The sequence below is a fragment of the Chamaea fasciata genome, unplaced genomic scaffold, assembly GCF_029207755.1.
Source record: "Chamaea fasciata isolate MVZ Bird 193981 ecotype frontalis unplaced genomic scaffold, bChaFas1.0.hap1 SCAF_10, whole genome shotgun sequence".
NCBI classification, from domain to species: domain Eukaryota; kingdom Metazoa; phylum Chordata; class Aves; order Passeriformes; family Sylviidae; genus Chamaea; species Chamaea fasciata.
The window spans coordinates 31,726,813-31,740,978 of NW_027094095.1; the positions used below are offsets into that span (position 1 = coordinate 31,726,813).

At 52.7% G+C, this 14,166-nt stretch overlaps 1 protein-coding gene across 1 annotated transcript; it reads left to right on the plus strand.

Annotated features, from left to right (window-relative positions):
* The first annotated feature begins 313 nt into the window (after nucleotides 1-313).
* Nucleotides 314-13,539, plus strand: LRRC40 (leucine rich repeat containing 40). Its single transcript, XM_066193024.1, has 15 exons — nucleotides 314-480; nucleotides 1,138-1,319; nucleotides 1,537-1,610; nucleotides 2,303-2,432; nucleotides 2,791-2,914; nucleotides 3,174-3,316; nucleotides 3,859-4,031; nucleotides 4,814-4,904; nucleotides 7,427-7,472; nucleotides 8,174-8,282; nucleotides 8,976-9,083; nucleotides 10,080-10,190; nucleotides 10,949-11,026; nucleotides 11,207-11,392; nucleotides 12,036-13,539. The coding sequence occupies exons 1-15, from the start codon at nucleotides 321-323 to the stop codon at nucleotides 12,139-12,141; spliced, it is 1,821 nt and encodes a 606-aa protein (XP_066049121.1). The 5' UTR covers nucleotides 314-320; the 3' UTR covers nucleotides 12,142-13,539.
* The last annotated feature ends 627 nt before the right edge of the window (nucleotides 13,540-14,166 follow it).

The following is a 14,166-nucleotide window of genomic DNA, read 5'->3' on the forward strand; positions in this document are numbered from 1 at the left end:
TCACTGGGAGCTCCTGGTGGGCTCTGCAGACACGGGGCTGATTCCATGGGCTGGGTTAGATGGAATATGGGGCAGGAATTGTTCCCTGGCAGGGTGGGCAGGCCCTGGAATGGAATTCCCAGAGCAGCTGTGGCCGCCCCTGGATCCCTGGAAGTGTCCCAGGCCAGGTTGGATTGGGGCGGGAGATGGCGGCGGGGCCGGGCCGGCTCCGCCCGCGGGGCCGCGCCTGTGCGGCGGGCGGGCGGGCGGTCCCGGCAGCGCAGCGGGCCGCCCGCCGCTCCAAGCGCCTCCCGGCCGCGCCCGCCCGGGCTGTGCCGGCGATGGCGGCGGCTCGGCGGGCGCGGGCGGGCGGCGGCGGCGGCGGCGCGGGGCCGGGGTTCCGGCGGGCGGCCGAGCCCGAGCCGCCGGTGCCGCAGGGGCTGCTGCGCTTGGCGAGGAGGAGCGGGCAGCTCAACCTGGCGGGACGCGGCCTCACCCACGGTGCGTGAGCCGGGCCCGTCCTCCTGCCCCCGGGGCCCCGCGGGGATCCGGGGAGCGCCGTCTGCCCGCCGTCGGCTCGCTGTTGTCTGTTTCTGGCGTGCTTCTGTCGGCTTGTTGTCGCTGCTGCCTCGGCAAAACTGTCTCTGGAACACAATGGGCTGTAGAGCGACTATAGGGATGTGTGTATTATATGTATGTGCACGTGTATATATATATATATATATATATATATATATATATATATATGTATGTATGTATGTATGTTTTTATATATGTACACACATATGCGTATGCCTGTATGCATCCATATATGTTTATCTGTCTGTATATATCCATATCTATCTATCCATATATATCTATATCGATCTATCTATCTATCTATCTATCTATCTATCTATCTATCTATCTATCTACCTACCTACCTACCTGTCTGTCTGTCTGTCTGTCTGTCTATCTATCTATCTATCTATCTATCTATCTGTATCTGTTTGTATGTATGGCACCTGCCAAGGCACAAGGGTTGGAACTAGATGATGGTTAAGGTCCCTTCCAGGCCAACCCACTCGATGGTTTTGATACACAAAAAAGCACGCCGGACGGTGAAATCTTGACGCAAACGCCTGCGGGGTTCAGCTGACGGCTGTGTCTGTGCTGCAGTGCCCGAGCACGTGTGGAGGATCAACCTGGACACGCCGGAGGAAGCCCAGCAGAACCTGTCCTTCGGAGCTGCCGACCGCTGGTGGGAGCAGACGGACCTGACCAAGCTGATCCTGGCCTCCAACAAGCTGCAGAGCCTCTCGGAGGACGTGCAGCTGCTGCCCGCCCTCACCATGCTGGATGTGAGTACAAGGATCCCTTGGTAGGACGCGGGGAAACCTTGTCCTGGATCTTTGTTTGCCATTCCACAGGGGCCTGGAGTGCCCAGGGCAAGGGGGGATGGCTTCCCACTGCCGGAGGGCTGGGATAGATGGGATGTTGGGGAGAAATTCTTCCCAAAAAAACCCCCCCCTCCAAGGTACAGATTAGTGACTGTGCTCTTAAACCTCTCTTTTCCAGGTGCATGACAATCAACTGACATCACTTCCTTCCGCTTTAGGGCAACTTGAAAATCTCCAGAAACTCGATGTCAGGTAAGGCCGTGTTACAGAACAAGGAGAGAAACTGCTGCAATGACTTTCAGTGTGAATGGAGATTGCAGGATAGCAACCTTTCTTCCAAAAAGTTACTTCCAGATTACTCACTGTAGAGTATTATTTTATATTATAGATGTTATATTATCTGTTTCGGATCAAAACTGGTGGCCTTGAGTTTGTTTAAATTGTTTTCACTGACACTCAAAGTCACAACTGCTTGGAAGGTGCAAACAGTGATGTTCTGAATAATCATACACAAAATATTTGTTTGCATTTACTTGCTTCAGTCTGGCAGTTCTGAGGATAAAACATTTCCACTCATGAATAATGCACTTTGTAAATAGCTGTGTAGTTCTTGTTTGTGCTGGAAGGTTCAGAAGCTTCTGTTTACTGGGGTAATTTTATAAATTTGTGCACAAGGAGAGGTTATGCCACCCACTGCATATATGAAATACATAAACAAAAAAACCTGGGATCCATCTCTAATGCTGTCAGTTCACAGTAGGATTCAAAGTCTTCTTGAACAAATAAATAAAGATAATTAATTACTCCCAGGAGCCAGGTTTTCCTTAGAGGTGGCAACGTCCTGACCAGCAGGCTGTGGGACACAAGTGTTCTGTGTGCAGTCACAATCCTAAAAACTCCTGAGGGTTTGTCCTTTCCCTTTGTGTTCCGTGTTCCCACCCCAGCCACAACAAACTGAGGAGCCTTCCCGAGGAGCTGCTGCAGCTGCCCCGTCTGAGGAGCCTCCTGGTGCAGCACAACGAGCTGAGCCAGCTGCCCGAGGGGCTGGGGCAGCTCCTCAGCCTGGAGGAGCTGGTTGGTAAAGCACAACTTCAAACCCATTTCTTTGTTTGGAAAGGGTTTATTCCCACTGCTAGTTAAAAATCCCTCGGGTTCAGTGGCAGAACTTGGGGAATGTTCCGGTGGCTGTTGTAGTGTCAGTTGTTGCATGGCGGGCTCTGTTTTTGGGTTCTTGTTGGTTTGACGTGTTTTGGGAAAAGCTGAAATCCCCGGTGATCCGTCAGCCCTGGGGGAGTTGTTTCTTCCCTCACACTCGTGCCAGTTGTCAGTCATCTAATTTTACTGTTCTGCCACTAATTAACTTTGCACTAGCAGCACTCCTGGGACGTTTCAGACACGTCTCATCTCTCCCTCTGTCTGTTTCAATCTGCAGGACGTGTCCAACAACCAGCTCACAGCCATCCCCACCAGCTTTGCCCTGCTGGTGAACTTGGTGCGGCTCAATCTGGCCTGTAACCAGCTCAAGGAGCTGCCTGCAGATCTCAGTGCCATGAAAAGTAAATCACTTTCCTCGGGTTTTTAGATGCCAAACAGCCAGGGCTGTGCTTGTGTTCAGCAGTACCCTGCAGGGTTTTCAAAGGGATCCTTAAAGGGTTACTGTTTCCTCAAGAAAATCAGACTTGTTACTTCTAGACTCTGTTTGGTGCAATGTTATTTTGTTTGTTTTAAATTAAACCCCGGGATAATTGTGCTGCTGTAGAAAGCTCTTTTCATCTTCTCCTCTTTCTCTTTGTCCCTGGACATTGACTTCCACAGGCTTGAGGCAACTGGATTGTACCAAAAATTACCTGGAAACGGTCCCTCCTAAATTAGCCACCATGGCATCCCTGGAGCAGCTCTACCTGAGGAAAAACAAACTGCGTTCCCTGCCGGAGTTCCCCTCCTGCAAGTTGCTGAAGGTGAGCTTGGGATGGCTGCTCTGCTGGGAAGGCATTTGCTGTGAACTTTGGGATAACGACAGGGACTTCAAACACGAGCTGCTGTGAGTAGCTCTGATCAAAACCAGGTGGCAGCTCTGTGTTGAGAGCTCTGTTTAATGCATCGCCACCAGCAGCTTCTCTTGCTGCCCTCATTATTCAGCCTTTTGGAAGATGAGTTTGCAGGACTTTGCAGATTCGGAAAATAAAAAGCGTTTAGGAGAGGAATGATTGAAAGCTGGATCTAATACTGCCTGCAGCAGTTATTTTTTTTATCTCTGGGAACTTTTTTCTGGATAAATTCACTTTGTTCATTATCGTTTTCCTTCCGTAACTACGGAGTAAATACACTGATTTTCCTTTTAACACAATCAGGTTATATCCAGGTATTTTGGAGTCAGGTGAAGGGGAATCAAGATGTCCATATTCTCCACATCATCATCCTGATGACTGCTGATGTCATGATTTAGGAGATAAATTGCAAAGTAACTTCACCACACTTGTGGTGCTCTTGGTTCTTGTAGGAATTACACGCTGGTGAGAATCAGATTGAAATCCTGAATGCAGAGAATCTGAAGCAGCTCAGCTCCCTGTGTGTGCTGGAGCTCAGGGACAACAAGATCAAGGCAGTGCCCGAGGAGATCACGGTGCTGCAGAAGCTGGAGAGGCTCGACCTGGCCAACAATGACATCAGTAGGTAATAGTGGCACCTGGGCTGGGTGGTGGCACCTCCTTCCTTCCTTCCTTCCTTCCTGTGGAAGGAATGACTCAGTCCTGAAATGAAGGATCCCTCTGTGGGATTGCTGTCATCAAACTGGGACTTGTAAAATGTTCTGTGTTCTGCCTGTGGCTTAGGTGTGACTTGGAAGCGCTGTGAGGAGCAGCTGAGGGAGCTGGGGAAGGGTCTGGAGCCCCAGGAGAGGCTGAGGGAGCTGGGGAAGGGTCTGGAGCCCCAGGAGAGGCTGAGGGAGCTGGGGAAGGGTCTGGAGCCCCGGAGAGGCTGAGGGGGCTGGGGAAGGGACTCAGCCTGGAGAAAAGGAGGATCGGGGGGACCTGGTGACTCTGCACAACTCCCTGCCAGGAGGGGACAGCCGGGGGGGATTTGGGATCTGCTCCCAGGGAACAGGGACAGGAGGAGAGGGAACGGCCTCTGGCTGGCCCAGGGGAGGCTCAGGGCGGGCAGCAGCAGGAATCTCCCCATGGAAAGGGTGGGCAGGGATTGGAACTGCCCAGGGGGGTTTGGATCCCCATCCCTGGAGGTGTCTCAGGAAGGGCTGGAGGTGCCACTCAGTGCTCTGGGCTGGGGACAAGGTGGGGATCAGGCACAGCTTGGACCTGATGGTCTGGGAGAGCTTTTCCAACTTAAATTAATCTGGGATCCTGCATCTTTTCCTTTGAGCCTGAGCTTCAGTATTCTCCATGACCAGCCATTGCACGTTTTTTAGCAGTTGTTTTGGAATCATTTGTTTCCCTCTGCAGGTTGCCTTACACCCTGGGGAACCTCCCTCAGCTGAAATTCCTGGCCCTGGAGGGAAATCCTTTGAGGACCATTCGGAGAGACCTGCTGCAGGTGAGCACTGAGGTTTGGTTGTGTGTGTGTGTGTGTGTGTGAACATGTGCACAGGAGGGACCTGGAGCTGCTGGAGAGGATCCAGAGGATGGGCAGAGGGATACTGGAGCAGTTCTGCTGGGAGGAAAGGCTGGGAATGTTCAGCCTGGAGAGGACAAGCTTTGGGGTGAGCTCAGTGTGGCCTTGCAGGGCCTGAAGGAGCTCCAAGAGAGCTGAGGAGGGACTGTGGTCAAGGGATGGAGGGACAGGACAATGGGCAGGAATTCCTCCCTGGCAGGGCGGGCAGGCCCTGGCACAGGGTGCCCAGAGCAGCTCTGGCTGCCCCTGGATCCCTGGAAGTGTCCCAGGGCAGGCTGGACATTGGGCTTGGAGCAGCCTGGGACAGTGGGAGGTGTCCCTGCCCATGGCTTTAAGGTCTTATCTTAATTAAGGATCTAGGATTCAGTTCTCTGTTCCCAAGAAAGTGAGTCCTTAGGGCAGCAGGGAGGCTGCAGCGTGGGCACCACTCCTGCTGCAGAACTCCCTGTTATTTTTTCCCTGGCAGGCCCCTCTCCTCAGTGGTGCTGTACATTCCTACCTCTGTGCCTTTGCCGGGGTTGTAAAATCAATGTTCCCAAAGCACTGGGATGCTCCAAAGATAAGCAGAAGTGACAAGTGTGCGTTGCAATGAACTCCGTGACATCTGTCAGGAGAGGGGAACCCCTCGTGTGCTTGGCTGAGGGAGCAGAGCGTGCACTGAGTTCATGAGCACTTGTCCACAGTGCTCCTGGAAAGGGATCTGAGTCGGGGCTGCTGGAGTTCTGCTGTTCCCTGCATTACTGAGGGTTTGCTGCTCCAGCTGCAGTTGTCCCTCCTGGGCTGTGTTTCCCACCTGGAGCAAAGGCCGGGCACCAGGAGCCCGTCAGGCCGTGCTCTGTGTGTGCTGCCTGGATCCGTCACCAGCACTGTAAATTCATCTGGCTGCAGTTTTCTCTGCCTGGCTGGATTTTTTTCCACTTGATTTAGAGGAGCAATTGGTGGAGGAGCTTTAGGGCTCCCCAGGCACTGCTTGGAGCAGGTGGATACTGAGATAAAAGGACTGGGGTGAGTGTGGAGGAGCAGCAGATTCCTTTCTTCTCCTCTCTCCAGCCTTGCCCAGCTCACCTTCTCTTCCTCAGGCCTCTCATTCCAGTCCCAACCCCATTCCTGGGTCTTGATGAATTTCCAGTTGATTTCTGGTAAATCCTGGTCTGTTTTTGTTAACTCCCATGCCATTACTTGGCTCTGCCTTGTTCTCTGCTTTCCTCCCCACGTGTCTGTTCCTGAGATTCTAGTTTGACCTTCACCTTTGACTCACAACTTCCCTTGTTCCCTCTTGGCTTCCCTTGCCGTGCTCAGCACAGCCCCACTCTCCCTGCCTGTCTCCTTGTGACAATTCCTTCCTTTCCAACATCCACTTCAATCTCCTTTATCCCTCTCTGCTCATCCAGTCTCTTAGGCTGCATCAGCTGGAATGAGAAATGTTCGTTCATATCCAGCACTTTAGGTCAGTCCCTGGTTCTGAAACCTGTAAAATCGTGCCCCAAACCTGTGAAATCGTACCCCAAACCTGTGAAATCGTACCCCAAACCTGTGAAATCCTACCCCAAACCTGTGAAATCCTACCCCAAACCTGTGAAATCATACCCCAAACCTGTGAAATCCTACCCCAAACCTGTGAAATCGTATCCTAAACCTGTGAAATCGTATCCTAAACCTGTGAAATCGTATCCTAAACCTGTGAATTTGTACCTGAAACGTGTGAAATCATACCCCAGACCTGTGAAATCCTACCCCAAACCTGTAAAATCCTACCCCAAACCTGTGAAATCCTACCCCAAACCTGTGAAATCCTACCCCAAACCTGTGAAATCCTACCCCAAACCTGTAAAATCCTACCCCAAACCTGTGAAATCCTACCCCAAACCTGTGAAATCCTACCCCAAACCTGCCTTTCCCCTAAAACAAACAGTGCAGAAGAGATTTGACTTCACTGCTCACAGGTTCATGCAGGTGGCAACTGTGTCTAACCCCTGGAAATTGCTGTGGGAGGACTGAGGGAAATCTTTGGAGTTTTGTTAAAAATCCCTGCAGATGATGCCAACTGGCGTGGTTTTCCCAGAGTTTATGATTTGGGCCATAAAAAAGTAACAGAACAATGAGCAGTCAGCTTCACTGACAAACTGTAAACGTGTTCTCCTCAGCAAATTGTGCTGGAGCTGTTTAAACGGAAAATCAAACTCATTGGAGGTTTTTTACTTGCTCTTGGAAGCGCCAAAAAATCTTCACATGAGGAGCTACAAAAGTGGAGCCCGAGGCTGTGATTCAGGATCAGGAATTTTCATCTGGAGTAAAGAAAATTCTGACTAAGCAAGTTTGCCAAGCTGCTGTGGGATTTTTAGTCAGGAGTGCTCCACCTGTGTGCTGGCATTGTCCCCCTGCATTGTCCCCCCCAGCTGCACAAATAACTGCTGAGTGACTTGGGGTTTGTTTCTCTCTTAAAGAAAGGCACCCAGGAACTGCTGAAATATCTGAGAAGCAAAATCCAAGGTATGTTGCTTTCTTCCACTTCATTTTAAGGAGAATATTGTAAGAAATGGAAGTAAATTAGGATTTAGGGAGGATGGTTGTTTAAACCCAGGTCCCCCCAGTTGTGCTGCAGTAATAATTTCCTTTGCTCAACAGTTTGCTGTGATATTTCTGTTTCTTTTTCTTGTCCTACTAGCTAATACTGAATAATAAAAATTCTGAATCGAGGATTATCCTTTACAAAACCAGACTCACCCTCCTCAGCTGGATGGGAGTTCCCATTTCAGGCGTGCAGGAGCTTTTCTACCTGGATTGTGAGGAGTAATCAGAAGGAACATCATAGAGGAGGATTTATAAATATTAATGCTTTCACTGAAATTGTGGTCAGATGTGCTGGAGTGGATGAAGGTGCTCTAGGTCATCATTTCCAGTCAGAATTCCCTGGTTTTCGTAATTTCCAGCTCCCTACCCCACGGAGCAGCTGCCACCAGCACATCTCCAGTTCTTCTCCAGGTCATCCCTTCTCCCTCCTTCGCCCTAAAAGAACCGTCCCCAAATCCAAGGTGGTCAAAAACCTTTATTAGGAAATGATTGAAATAACCCGAAGCTGACGGTTTTGAGTTGAGGCAGAGTAGAGCAGGATTAGAGGGAGGGTGGTGGCAGCTGCCTGGGGCCACTCAGAGCAGCTCGGCTGTGTCCCTGCACCCCTCTGGTGTCCCCAGATGATGGACCTGGCCCCAGTGAGGAGCCTCCTGTGACAGCCATGACTCTTCCCAGCCAGTCCAAGGTCAACATCCACGCCATAACCACACTGAAGTTACTGGAATACAGGTATTTGGGAATGTTACCCATTCCTGAAGTTGTAAGAACGCTGTCCTGTTTTGTGTTTGTGGGGTTTCTTTCCCCACCTTGATTATACACCAAGCTGTCCACAAGCCCTGCTGCACGTGGGCATTTCCCCCTTTAATCCCTGTGCTTGGGAATGGGCAGGTTTAGACTGTGGGGTTTGGGTAATTTTTTTTTGTATTATCAAATATTCTGCAGTAACTCGAAGCGCTGAATCCCAGCAGGTGCTTTCAGTACCTTTGAAATCTTTGTGATTTTCACTAAATCCCAGAACCTCTTGTAGTACCTTTGAAATCTTTGTGATTTTCACTAAATCCCAGAACTTCTTGCAGTACCTTTGAAATCTTTGTGATTTTCACTAAATCCCAGAACCTCTTGTAGTACCTTTGAAATCTTTGTGATTTTCACTAAATCCCAGAACCTCTTGTAGTACCTTTGAAACCCTTTATGATTTTCACTAAATCCCTGAACCTCTTGTAGTAGGGGAGTGTCAGCTCAGTTATTCCTTGAGAAAGGGGAAAAAAAAAAAATCCCGTTGGGTGCCATTGTGGGCATGGGGCAGTGCTGGGAGCTTCCTGCAGCTGTTACCTGCGTTCTGCTCTTTGTCTTCTCTGAAGGAAGGTGGGGATGGCCTGTTAATTAGCAGGCGGTGGCTAATTGGGCTCTCTCCTGTCCCAGTGACAAGCAGGCTGCCGAGATCCCCGACGCCGTGTTCGACGCCGTGGGCGCCAATCCCGTGGCCACCGTGAACTTCAGCAAGAACCAGCTCAGGGAGATCCCCCCAAGGTACTGCTGGGATGGCCATTCCCACCTGGGATTTGCTCTCCTGCCTTTGTTCTCAGCGTCCTCTTCTCTCCCTGAGCTGTTTGTGCACACAAATCCCGGGGTGAGCAGGCAGCGTGGGGCTGTGCCGAGGAAAAGCTTTCCCTGGCACTGCTGGGAGCAAATCACCCCTCTGTGTCAGCAGGAAGGTTTGCTGGGAGCCCCAAAAAATCACCCACACTGGTTTTTGAGGACAGCTCAGTGTGCTGAGCACTGAGCCTCTGGCACAGACAGCTTGGTGCAATCCCAGAGGGACCAAAAGGCTTCTGGACACTCAATTTTGGGAGCTGCGGCTTGTGCATCCCATGCTTTGTGAGAGGCTGCTGAATTCCCTGGCACAGTGTGCAGCTGCCTCAGAATTCCATGCCAATCCAGACAGGAGACTTTTCTCATTTAATTGCTTTTTGTTTTAGGGCTGAGCCAGAGATTCTGTTGAGGGTTCAGCAGGGAACTTGCTGAGCTGTTAAAACCTTTACGCCAAAGCGTGTTAGGACAATAAATAACCTTCCACAAGCAGCTGCAGGTACCCCCCAGAATTTGTAACAGCACAACAGGGGAGCAGAAACAAAAGATGGGAAAAAGTAGGATTTTTTAAATCAGGCTTTTTGGCTGCAGAAGGAGGTGAGTAAAGTGTGTTAAAACATCTCCAGGGCAGGAGGTGGCAGTGATGTCACCTGTGCTGTGGTCTCTGAAATAGCTCCCGGCTGCGTTTACTCAGGAGGCTTTGGTAGCAACGTTTGTGGGAGAAAATGCAATCTGATAACTGCAGATGAATGATTTGAGCTTGGCCTTAACCCCACATTAAGGCTGGCTGGAGGAGCAGCAGCTCTCGCAGGTGGCATTCCATCACCTCCCCAAAATCCCTTCAGAAAAAAACCCACAACTTGGCCTTGATTTGTGGAATAAACCAGGTTTTTTAACAACTCACAAAGATGAAGGCATCTTCCCTTTGTGCTTCAGGCTCGTGGAGCTGAAAGACTCAGTTTGTGATGTCAGCCTGGGCTTCAACAAAATCTCCTCCGTTTCCTCCGAGCTCTGCCTGCTCCAGAAGCTGACACATTTGGATCTCAGGTTGGTGGTGTGTGTGTCACTGGGAGCTTCTTTCCCTGCCTCCCTGAAGCAGCCATCTGTTCCAGTGGGATGGCAGCACTGAAATCATCCCTCACTCCCAAAATTCCTCCCTGGCGGAGCCGGAATAGGACGTGGCCTAAATTTGGGCCACGCTTAAAGAAGGCACTAAAAGAAACGGACCAGCTCTGAGGCTTGCTGGAGGAGAGAGATCCTGCCTCAGTCAGAGAAGGGTTCTGAGATGTTGCTATTTCAAAACCCTCTCACCACCCCCCAGAAGAAAACCACACCAAAAAAATCCTGGGAATTGGGACAGGGAAGGTGCAGATTTTGTTGCCCTGCTGGAAGGAGAGGCAAGAGATGGTTCCCTGTTGTCACCTTGCCTCTTCTGATTCCTGAGGAATGCTCCTGTCAGGGTTTAGATCAGGGTTGGCTCAATCCATTGATTTTGGGGAGCTTTAGAGTGACCTGACTGTTTCATTTTAGCTCCAGGGTCTGGGCACTTTGATAAGCTTTCCTCTGGAAACACGGAGCTGAATTTCCAGGCAGGTTTGTGCAGTTGGTGGGTGCTTGGGAATACTTGGGAATCTTTAGAGGACAGGCTGTGAGTGTCCTCCTGGCAGAAGTGGGAATCCCTGGCATGCTCTTGCCCCTGTTATGAGGCAGTGAACCGGCCCCAGACTGTGTAGCTGCTCTGGGAATTCTCAGTCAAACCCCTGACTTGAGTTTAGTGCTTGTTGTTGGTCTTTCTTTGATAACAGAAACAATGTTCTGACAGCCTTGCCTGAGGAAATGGAGGCACTGAAAAGACTGCACACGATAAATCTTGCTTTTAATAGGTGAGCAACTCTTCAGATATATTTTTTTTTTTTTAAATACAATAATAAAAAGAGCTGGGCTGAATTTGACACGATTTTCCTGTGAGAACAAGGAGCCACTTCAACGAGCTGGGAGCTGCCGTGAAGTGCTCCTCTTCTGAACGCCCTGTTCCTGACCATCCCTCCTTTCTCTCCCTGAAGATTCAAGGTGTTTCCCAGCGTCCTGTACCACCTCCCAGCCCTGGAGACCATCCTGCTCAGCAACAACCAGGTGGGATCCATCGACCCCGTGCAGCTGAAGGGGATGGAAAAGCTGGGAACGCTGGACCTGCAGAACAATGACCTCCTGCAGGTGCCCCCGGAGCTGGGCAACTGTGAGAACCTCAGGTGTGTGGGGTCACTGGGAGCCTGCTCCTGAACACGTTTCCTGTCTGAGTCCTGCAGGGAATGTTTGCTAGAGGAACAAGCACACCCACTGGCAGGGTGTTGGGTTTGCCTAAAGCGGGTCTCTCTGACCATCTGTGGAGCACAATTTCTCCCGTAATCGCTTCCCCGGTTTCTCAGAGAGCTGTGGGAGTTGTTTCGTCGTTCAGAACTGATGCTGAGGGCCTGTGGGCTGTGTGAAGCTCGTGGGGGAGCCTTGGGGGTGACGTTTCCCGTGCTCCCAGTCACGCTGCTGGTGCAGCACCCCCTGAGCAGGGAGGCCGGCACTGACCGTACTGCTCCCTCCCAGCCTGAGCCACTCTGGAATTCTCTTTCTATATTCCAGAAGTTCTCTTCTCACTCCTCCTGGCAGGGGCTGAGGGAGTGGGGGTGTGTGCTGCACCCCCACTGATCTATCAGCATAAATTAAAATTCAGCTGTCTCAAAGCTCAGCTGCTGAGAACGAGGGAAGCAGAAACCCCAAACTCCTTTAGCCGGAGTGAAGAGGAATCGCCCAGGAATTTCAAAGGCCTCAGAAATCTGTGTGCAGTGGCTGAGTGTGTGGGTGCAGGGAGGTTTTACCCCAGTGCCTGATCCCTGTTTGCAGGAGCCTGCTGCTGGAAGGGAACCCGTTCCGCACGCCCCGCGCCGCCGTGCTGGCCAAGGGCACGGCCGCCGTGCTGGAGTACCTGCGGAGCCGCATCCCCACCTGAGCTGGGAATTCCCGCTTCATCCCTGAGCCCTGGGCATCCCCACTTCATCCCTGAGCCCTGGGCATTCCCACTTCATCCCTGAGCCCTGGGCATTCCCACTTCATCCCTGAGCCCTGGGCATTCCCATTTCATCCCTGAGCCCTGGGCATTCCCACTTCATCCCTGAGCCCTGGGCATCCCCACTTCATCCCTGAGCCCTGGGCATTCCCACTTCATCCCTGAGCCCTGGGCATTCCCACTTCATCCCTGAGCCCTGGGCATTCCCATTTCATCCCTGAGCCCTGGGCATCCCCACTTCATCCCTGAGCCCTGGGCATTCCCATTTCATCCCTGACCCCTGGGCATCCCCGCTTCATCCCTGACCCCTGGGCATCCCCGCTTCATCCCTGAGCCCTGGGCATCCCCACTTCATCCCTGAGCCCTGGGCATTCCCACTTCATCCCTGAGCCCTGGGCATCCCCACTTCATCCCTGAGCCCTGGGAATTCCCGCTTCATCCCTGAGCCCTGGGCATCCCCACTTCATCCCTGAGCCCTGGGCATTCCCTCCTGAGCCTGGCCTGGCCAAGGGCACGGCCACCGTGCTGGAATACCTGCGGAGCCGCATCCCCACCTGAGCTGGGCATCCCCACCTGAGCCCTGGGCATTCCCACTTCATCCGTGAGCCCTGGGCATTCCCTCCTCAGCCCTGAGCCTGGCCTGGCCAAGGGCACGGCTGCCATGCTGGAATACCTGCGGAGCCACATCCCCGACTGAGCTGGGCATTCATTCCCAGCTGAGCTGGGCATTCCCACTTCATCCCTGAGCCCTGGGCATTCCCACCTGAGCTGGGCATTCCCACCTCAGCCCTGGGCATTCCCTGCTGAGCCTGGCCTGGCCAAGGGCACTGCTGGAATACCTGCAGAGCCACATTCCAACAGCACAGGAGCAGCCAGGTGCCCCCTGTCCCACCAGCACCCCTGGGCTCCACTGCTTCCATCCTTCAGCTCCTTGCTGGGAGCCTGCCCGGCCTTTGAACCCAGCTGTGAGACATTCCCTGCCCTCTGCACGTTCCAGCAGGGATTTCTGCATCCCACACCCTGTTTACACTGTTTGTCATAAAGGACAGCAAGGAGAGCTGCCTTCAGCACGGCCACAGTGCCTCCTGCAGCTGAGCTGGGCGTTGAGGAGAGTTGTCACCATCAGAGCACCGGGGCCAAAGGCAGAAGGGAACACTGTGGCCTTTGTGTCCCTTTTTTATCTCGTGTCACTGCTGTCCCCAGAGCTGCCCCCGGTGTGAGTGTGGCCGAGTGCTGGAGCTGTGAGGTGGTGAGAGGTGCCCCAGGTGTGTGCAGGGCTCCCCGGAGTGAGCATGGGGCTGCTGCTGCGCGGAGACAATAAACTGATGTCTGCTTTGGGTCCTTCCGGCTGCAACTGAGCTTTGTGCACGGGAACAGTGGGACCTTCTCCTGTTCAAGGACATTGCCAAGTGTCCTGCAGGTGGCACCTGGCATGGTGAGACTGCTGCCCTGTGGGTGGGGCTCCAAACCTTCCAATGTCTGAAAACTCTTTCCATGGGGAAATTCCAGCTGCTGCCCACCCTCAGCCTCCCCTGGCCCAGCCTGAGGCCATTCCCTCTCCTCCTGTCCCTGTTCCCTGGGAGCAGATCCCAAATCCCCCTGGCTGTCCCCTCCTGGCAGGGAGTTGTGCAGAGCCACCAGGTCCCCCCTGAACCTCCTTTTCTCCAGGCTCAGCCCCTTTCCCAGCTCCCTCTGCCTCTCCCGGGGCTCCAGCCCCTTTCCCAGCTCCATTCCCTGCCCTGGACATTCTCCAGCCCCTCAGGGTCTCTGATGGACACGGCGCTGCAGGTTCTGCAGCACAGCAGGATTTGACACAGTTCCACTGTGAAGTTCCCAGGTTTTGAACGTGTCCAGATGAACACGAAACGCTCTGAGCTCACCCTCAGCTCTCCAGGCCCAGAGCCTGGTCCTGCCCGCAGGGGAATGGGGAGGCACTCACCTGTCTGGGAAAGGGCTTCGGGGGACTGG